General features: G+C 44.8%; 1 protein-coding gene across 1 annotated transcript; it reads left to right on the top strand.

The window, feature by feature from the left end:
* The first annotated feature begins 3,657 nt into the window (after positions 1 to 3,657).
* Positions 3,658 to 7,591, top strand: LOC147098191 (uncharacterized). The gene is made up of 3 exons (XM_085970085.1): positions 3,658 to 3,763; positions 5,860 to 6,019; positions 6,132 to 7,591. Exons 1-3 carry the CDS (start codon positions 3,755 to 3,757, stop codon positions 6,653 to 6,655), a joined length of 693 nt encoding a protein of 230 aa, XP_085826211.1. The 5' UTR covers positions 3,658 to 3,754; the 3' UTR covers positions 6,656 to 7,591.
* The last annotated feature ends 993 nt before the right edge of the window (positions 7,592 to 8,584 follow it).

Below are 8,584 nucleotides of genomic sequence, written 5' to 3'. Positions count from 1 at the left end.
ATCAGATCAGGGCCGTTACTGCCAGATCATATGATGCAGCAATAGGAGCAGCGGGCGGAGGAGAAAGGATAGACTGGGGACTAAATATACAGATCCACTGGTTTCACATATATTAGTCGTGGTGCAGTTAGTACTGTAATTGTCCTGACCCCGTTATGTATGACATGCAGGAAATGTAAATGGACACAGGGGAAACGAATTGCAAAACAAGTGGTTAAAACTGTTAAATGATTGTACTGCCCCTACTCCAAGTATTTCAGATGATGACTTTAGCAACTTATTGGAGAAATCAAGTGCATGAATATTGAAGCGATCGTATAATGATTTGGGGAATACCTAAATATTAACTTTACTCATCTGATGCATACCTGGTGCCTCGACGGGTAGCTACCTCGACAGGATTCACACCAGACCATATGCAACAAATGTGTGGCCTACCAGGAATAGACAAATAACTAGTGGGGGGGGGGGGGGAATTATAGAACAAACTGGAAGGGGGTTACAGGAAAACCTTCATCATTCATGCTATTTGATCGGGGAAAACCTATATGCGTTTCTGTAAAGCTATAAACCCATCAGCGTATCACACTATCGTAGCGTCGAGAGCACATTTTCCAACCCCGCTCAAAGGGCCCTTTCCAGGTGTTGGAAGGGGGGACTGTTGGTTTGCAAAAATAGGACTGTGAAACGAAGCCTGAATCCTCCAGTCTCTAAAAAATTAACCATTAGGCTGTAATATTGGATGATTAGCTTCACATTATTGATATAGATATATATTAAAAGCGTACATGTAGCATTTAGAAAGCTGAAAAGTAGGATGGGCTGCTGGACCATTATATTAACTATTTTAACTAGTACTGTAAAATAGCTGAGCAAAGCAGATTTGCCAGACTGCTGGTCGCCACCCCAAGTATCACCAAAAATTTTGGAATGTTGTTAATAACTTCAAAGAAGCAGTGTTCAACATAGCTTGCCCTTCTAAGAGCTAAGGGTATCTAACCACAGAGTATGTGGCTTTGTGATTTGGAATAAATGGGTCTTTTCCGAGTGGCAGGCAGTGACTAGTGGGGTACCGCAGGGTTCAGTCCTTGGACCCCAGCTATTCACAATATATATTAATGATCTAGAAAAGGGAACTAGATGTAATATCTCCAAATTTGCAGACGACACAAAGCTGGGTGGGCGTGTGTGCTGTGAGGAGGATGCCGAGAAACTCCAGGATGATTTGGACAGGTTGGCTGATTGGGCAGAAGCATGTCAGATGAAATATAACGTGGATAACTGTGAGGTTATCCACTTTGATGGCAAAAACAGGAAGACAGATTATTATCTGAATGGTAATAGTTTGGGTGAAGGGGAAGTGCAACGAGACCTGGGTGTCCTTGTGCACCAGTCGCTGAAGGTAAGCATGCAGGTGCAGCAGGCAGTTAAGAAGGCAAAAGATATGTTGACCTTCGTAGCGAGGTTTGAGTACAGGAACAAGGGTATCTTGCTGGAGTTGTACAGGGCCTTGGTAAGACCACATCTTGAGTATTGTGCGCAGCTTTGGTCGCCTTATCTAAGGAAGCATCTTCTTGCCATGGAGGCAGTTCAGCGAAGATTCACTAGGCTGATACATGGGACGGCAGGAATGACGTACGAGGAGAGATTGGGTCGATTGAGCGTATACTCGCTGGATTTGAGAAGAATGAGAGGGGATCTCATTGAAACTTGTAAAATTCTGATAGGACTGGACAGATTAGATGCAGGAAGGATGTTCCCGATAGTCGGGGAGTCCAGAACCATGGGCCACAGTCTAAGCATAAGGGCTAAGCCATTTAGGACAGATGAGGAGGAATTTCTTCACCCAGACTGTGGAAATATCTACCACAGAAGGCAGTAGAGGCCAATTCATTAAATATATTCAAGAAGGAGTTGGATGTATTTCTTAAGGCTAAAGTGATCAAGGGGTATGCGGAGAAACCAGACTGGGTACTGAATTTGGATGATCAGCCTTGATCGCATTGAATGGTGGAACAGGATCGAGGGGCCGAATGACCTACCCCTGCTCCTATCATCTATGTTTCTATGATCTGGACTCTGTGTTCAGGATGAGAGTCAGATTTGTTTTTCCTACTATTTGTGTGAGGAACTTGTGAAAAGGAGGGCAAATATTCCCTATTTTTCTCTCTTCTATTAATTATGGTAAATTTCAGGCTCAGCGCGTCAGGTTTTATTTATCACACTTTACGCTTTACTTACAGCAAATTCCTCTTGCAATAAAAACAAAAACCTGCAACGCAACGTTCAAATCATTTTATTCGCACCAAAATAAGCTGCAAATGCTGCAATCTTGCAGCAGCCTTGGCCTTCCCCTTTCTCTCAACGCATATCTGCAGCGCAGCCTCTCCAGCACCAGATGGTGCTCTTGGCCTTTACACAAGAGGGAACACCGTTACACAACAGGAAACACATTATGAAATAGCGGACATCTTTACAAAGCAGACGACATCTCTAAACAACAGGGAAAACCTTTACATAACAGAGAACATCTTTATACCACAAGGAACAACTTTATATGACAGGGAAAATCTTTACACAACAGGGAAGATTTTTACACCGCTGTAAGCATCTACATGCAGGCCTCTCTCTTCATATCAGTCTCCGTTTCCCATTTGTCTATCTCCCTCTCTGTTTCTCTCGCAGTCTCGGTCTTTCCCTCGATCTCAGTCTCTAACTCGTGTTATTCAGTCTGTTTATCTCTCTCTCTCTCTCTCTCTGGTTTCCTCAGTGTCTTTCTCTGTCCCTCCCGTTGTGTGGCCTGAAATACCCTTGCTGGTTTTCAATGTGTCTGTCCCATTGTCGGTGGTGTAATACCTTGTGACATTGTGTAGCCATGTGAGCCTGCCAACACGTGTGTTGCAGGGTCCGGGTCTCTGGGCTGTCTGACGGCTTTCAACACAGACTGGATGCTGAAATATGTCTCGCTAACACACAGCACTGTGGGGCATCGGAACCTAAGTATCAGCCAGGAGTGATATAGCAACCGGCAACAGAGTAGCGCAGCGGAAGCGTGCTGGGCACATACTCCAGAGGTCGATGGATCGAAATTATCTTCTGCTATTTTCACCAACAGTAAAAACATATATTGCTGCCCTCAATCACATCGCACTTATTTTTATCACTTTTTAAACATTACTTACACCAACTTCCAGCTTGCAATATACAACAGGGATAAATTATCAATTAAATTTACAATGAGGGTGTTCCAACAAACATCTATTTATTGTATTGCCCTGTGAACACATTGCTTCTTTTGATCTAGTGGGTTGCATCAGAAGAGAGTTTTCCGTCCACGAATTTAATTTCCTTTCGTTTCCCCTATTTTTAACCAGTCCAAGCCACATTTCAATCACCTGTTACTAGTGTCAGCCCCCAAAGAATGGTAGCGCGGCCGAGTTTAAACCCTTCTTGATTCTTTCCTCAGTTTTACACTTTCATGGATAAGAACGGAAAGCTTGAAACAATAACAAATGCCGGAGGACTTCAGCTCACTTGCCTCGCCCCGCACCCTGATCATGTGACAACAACCAACCAATCACATACAGCGGCGCAGGAACGCCCCCATTGAATGTGTCCAATCAGAGCCTGAGGATTGAGCTGCTCCGTCACAACCAGCTCCAGTGTGTTGGAGGACTCGGTTGTGAGCGGATGACTTGTTCATGTCGCTGGCGCCGCGGCCGAGAAGCGCCTGCAATCTCTTGTTTTCAGCCAAATGCTAGAGGTATGAATTTCTAATCACAAAATCTTTGACGCGAGCTGATTTGGTTGGGGTTTTCAAATGCAGTTTAGTGACTCGCTTTTGCATTTCCCTGCGGTTTTCAGTGTGTGAACGCTTAACAGAATCACAGAATCCCCACAGTGCAGATAGAGGCCATTTCAGCCCATCGAGCCTGCACCGACACATATCCCACCCGATCACCGTAACCCCTACACCAACACATATCCCACCCGATCCCCGTAACCCCACGTATTTAATCCCCCTAACACTAAGGGTCAATTTACCATAGCCAATCAACCTAACCCGCACATCTTTGGACTGTGGGAGGAAACCGGAGCACCCGGAGAAAACCCACGCAAACACGGGGAGAATGTGCAAACTCCACACAGACAGTCGCCCGAGGCCGGATTCGAACCAGGGTCCCTGGCGCTGTGAGGCAACAGTGCTAACCACTATGCCACTATGCAACGTTTTGAGACTGAAATGAAGTGCAATGTCTGATTCAAATTGTTGCTTCAAATGGCGTTCGGCCAAATTGAGGCAATTCGACACTACGAACGGGATTCAAACCGCCTTTTCTTTCGTGTTCTGCTTTTTTCCCCTTTATACGGCCGCGGGCGAATCACAGAAAGTAGTTGGAGAATAAATCTGCGGCTGTATTGTATTTGCTGCTGCTTGTCCATCCAGTTAAACATTGTTTTCTGTGGTGAAATGAAATCAGCAGACTGTACGAAGGAAAACATATAAATACTTGCAGGGCGTGACACGGCGGATGCTGAGAGGCTTTTACCCTGCCTGTGGAGTCCAGAACTATGGGTCAAAGTTTCAGAATAAGAGGCCGGCCATTTACGACTGAGATGAGGAGAAATTGCTTCATTCTAAAGGTTGTGAATCTTTGGGATTCTCTACCGCAGAGTGCTGTGGCTGTTCAGTCGTTGAGTACATTTCTAACCGAGATGGATATGGACATTACGGGAATCAAGGTATATGGGACTAGGTCGGTAAGTTTCAGTTGCGGTAAAGGATCAGCCATGATCTTACTGAATGGCGGAGTTTGCTCCAGGGCCACATGGGCAAATCCTGCTCCTATTTCTTGGGCCAGAAATTCCAGAACGGGGCTTGCAGCGCGTGCAAGCCCCGTATTTGCACTTACCCCGCGCTCCTGCCGATCAGCTCCAGGGACGCCTGCACTTGCTGAAACTGAAAGAAGAATCCCGGGCAGCGTATGACGTCACGCCGCCCAGGAGTGAAGTCAGGAGCGTGCAGTGCAAGTGAGACACGCCCCTTAAGGTCTCATTGCAGCAGGACACGCCCCCAATCTCTCCGATCAGCTGCACAGGACTTTGGAGTTACACAGCTGCAGGGAAAGTAAGTTATCTGCTATTTTATGAATGTTTTGTGAACTTTTGTAAAATTTTAAAAACATTTAAATGATTTTGATGACTCTTACATAGTTTTAAAGACAATTGGAGCTATTTAAGCAATTTTTAAAGCCTTGAAAACATTCTATTAATTCTTTGCAGTTAATTAGCAAAGTGAAATGGCTGGAATTAGCACAATTAACGTGATTAAAAGAAGTCAGAACTTCACTGATGATGACCTCAGCAATCTCCTCAACGAGGTGGAGGTGAGGTGCCTGCGCATCATTGGGAATGAGCAGTCGAGAGCTCCGCGAAAAGTTCAGGCGGCAGCGTGGTCGGAAGTTGCAGAAGCTGTCAGCGCGACCTCCACCATTCCACGTACAGCGGAACAATGCCGCAAGAAATTCAGTGACATTCTCCGATCTGTCAGGGTTTGTGCAGCTATAACTAAAGTGTACTGTAACATTGCTTAGAATTTAAGTTAGCCAGATCTATAAAGGCTTTCTTTTACAGCAGTCAATTTACTTCTTGGTAAAGTCACCTGAGGTAGCAATAAAACTTTATGGCTTTGGGGCCATCTCAAGGATACCTAATGTTCTGTTATCTTGATTGCATTGCTAGTAGATGTAAAACTTCAATGAAAGATGTAAAGAAACACCCAGGCCAGTCTTCAAAGCCTTCGCTGTCCCATGTCAGAAATGCAGCTGTGTGATTCTCTTATTTATGCTGCAATTTCAGAGTAAAAGTGCTCACAACTCCAGGGAACGCACAGTCACAGGCGGTGGTGTTGCCATGCTGAGGGTTTTGACCGAACATGAGGAACGGGTCCAGCAGATGTACGAATTTGCTAGCAATCGCCCCGCGGATGCATCTGAAACAGGCATTTCTGACCCTCAATGTGAGTTGGCCTGGGCAGCCATATGTTAAATAAGGTTAGGTGTGTGCTGAATATCTGTGATGTGGCACATCGTGTTTTACTTTAGCAAATGTTTTCTGCTTCCTTCCCACAGCTGGACCGAGTACCTCTCACACACGGGATGAGCAGTGCGTGGAGTCAGCGGCCACAGAGGGCATTGGGGAAGGTTTTTCTGATGCAATGGCAGCAGTTACTGAGGTGGTTGAGGAACAGGAGCAACCTGTCCTATGTCAGCAAGTGCAGCAGGAGTGTACAGACCCTGTGTCGGTGGCCACTATCTCACCATCTCCTGGCCCTTGTGGTTCTGAGCTAGTCAATGATGACTGTAGCTCCACAGGCAGACACCAAATGGGCACTTCAGTGCAGGTGGGAGTAGCTGAGGCACAGCAGCACCTGCAAGATGACCAGCAAGATATTGCAGGTTTAAGCCAATTGCTGACCTCTCTCACTGAGAAGGAAGTAGATGATAGAGACCATTTCAGGCAGGGAATGGAGAACGTTGGCATTACACTAAATCAGATATCATCGCAGTTTGGGGTGCTTAATGATAATTATCTTACAAAGATATCGCAGTTGGATAATTCTCCATCAGATATCTTCACATTTGGGGATACTTAATGAAACTATGATTGCAATGCTTAATTCGCTTGTATGTAACACTAGCATAACGCTGATTCCAGCACAAATGCCCTCCCCAGGTCACAGTGCAGAGCCACTTTGGTCCCAGGAGCAAGCAGCTGCGCCAGTCTTGATGCAGGGCAGCGTAGAAATGCCTCAGCATCAACCCTTTCCTCAAGCCGCTGCTGAAGAGCAGGATCAATCTGACAGGGCCATTGCAAGTAGATCTGGAGGGCTCCAGTCACTGGTACTGAAAAGGCGCAGGAAACGTTAGTGTCACTTTCAGCTCACTCACTCTGCCACCTTCAACCCTCAGTCACACAGGCCAGTTGGCAAATCGTTAAATTGTTATATTTTTCACTTTATTTAAATGTTAAATTTTTAATTACATATTTAAATTCAAGTGTTTTTTTATGAAGGAAAGGACACTCAGTAAGCAATGTTGAAAGAATTTAAACATTTATTTAACTTCAAAAACTTTTTCAACAAATGTTACAAAACTGAAATAGCTAGTTTGCACTTTGAATGTTTGTATTGCAGTAAGGAGGTAAAAATTACTGTAAAATGTTTACACTTTTTTTTAACAGTCACCATTTTGCACATGTTTGAAAACGTTGAAAGAGGTAGTTAGCATCTTTATTTTTGTTATATCACTACGAATCAAACACAAATAGTTAAACCTGTTTACAAAGTGATTTAAAAACTGTTAACATTAACATTTTTAAATTGCATTAAGTAGGTCATTAACATCCTTGAACGAAGAAAGACAAGTAACGACGAATTCTTTCCAGTTACACTTCCTCACTGTTCCTGTCCATAAATTTTTTTTTACGTTCATAAAAGTTACTTAAAATTTACAAGTTATTCACTTTATACATTGAAACTGAATGTGAAAAGTTTTTTATTATGCAATAAAAGGTCAATGTTGCACTTTAATATGTGTCTGCTTCTGTCTTTGCCTTGCGGGGGGAGGGTTAGGTACAGGGCATAACTACCACGTGAAGGTGTTGGCTACCAGCACTTCGCGAGCAGCCTTACATTCGGTGGCACTTGGTTCCTCTCCATGAGGCCTGGCAGCATGCACATTGCCATCGCCTTCATCCTCCACTTCAAGAGGCAGCTGTTCCTCATTGTTAAGGGTCAGTCCTTCCTGCAGGGCAAGGTTGTGCAAAGCACAGCAGGCCAGCACAATCCTTGACACTTTCTGGTGAGAGTACTGCAAGGTCCCCCCTGACCTATCCAGGCACCGGAAGCGTGATTTCAGAACTCCTATTGTCCTCTCCACCACTTGACGTGTAGTCACGTGTGCAAGGTTGTATCTCTCCTGAGACTGATTAATGGTATTGTGGTAGGGGGTCATCAGCCATGGTTTTAGCGGGTAGCCCTTGTCGCCCAGTATCCATGCGGATCCTGTAGGCAATTTCTTTAGAGAATCATACAATTTAGAGTTCCGGAGGACAAAGGAGTCATGATTACTTCCCCGGTGTCCAGAATTAACGTTTAGGATCCTCGGGTGCGCATCACATAATATCATTACATTCAATGAATGATACCCCTTCCTGTTAATGAATGTCACAGGTGCATCCTTGGGTGACTTCAGTGCAATATGTGTTCCATCGACGGCCCCAATCACTTTGGGGAATCCAGCAATGCGATAGAAAGCTAAGGCCATCTCCTTCTGATGTCGAGTTGACAAGTCATAATGAATGAAATCTGAAATCCTATGGCAAATGGCTGCTGTGACCTGGTGAATGCAGACCCTCGCAGCATTCTTGGAGATGTTGGTTATGTCACCGGTGCCTGCTTGAAATGATCCACTTGCAAAGAAGTTCAATGCTGTGGTTACCTTCATGTTCACTGACAAGGCAGTGCGGGTCTTCGAGCGTGGTTCCAGGTCCGCCTTCAACATGTCACATAGTCGACCAATTG

The sequence above is a fragment of the Somniosus microcephalus genome, chromosome 29 (genome assembly GCF_052327205.1).
Source record: "Somniosus microcephalus isolate GS21.2 chromosome 29, FLI_Smic_1.0, whole genome shotgun sequence".
Taxonomy (NCBI): Eukaryota; Metazoa; Chordata; class Chondrichthyes; order Squaliformes; family Somniosidae; genus Somniosus; species Somniosus microcephalus.
This window is presented reverse-complemented; position numbering and strand designations above follow the sequence as displayed.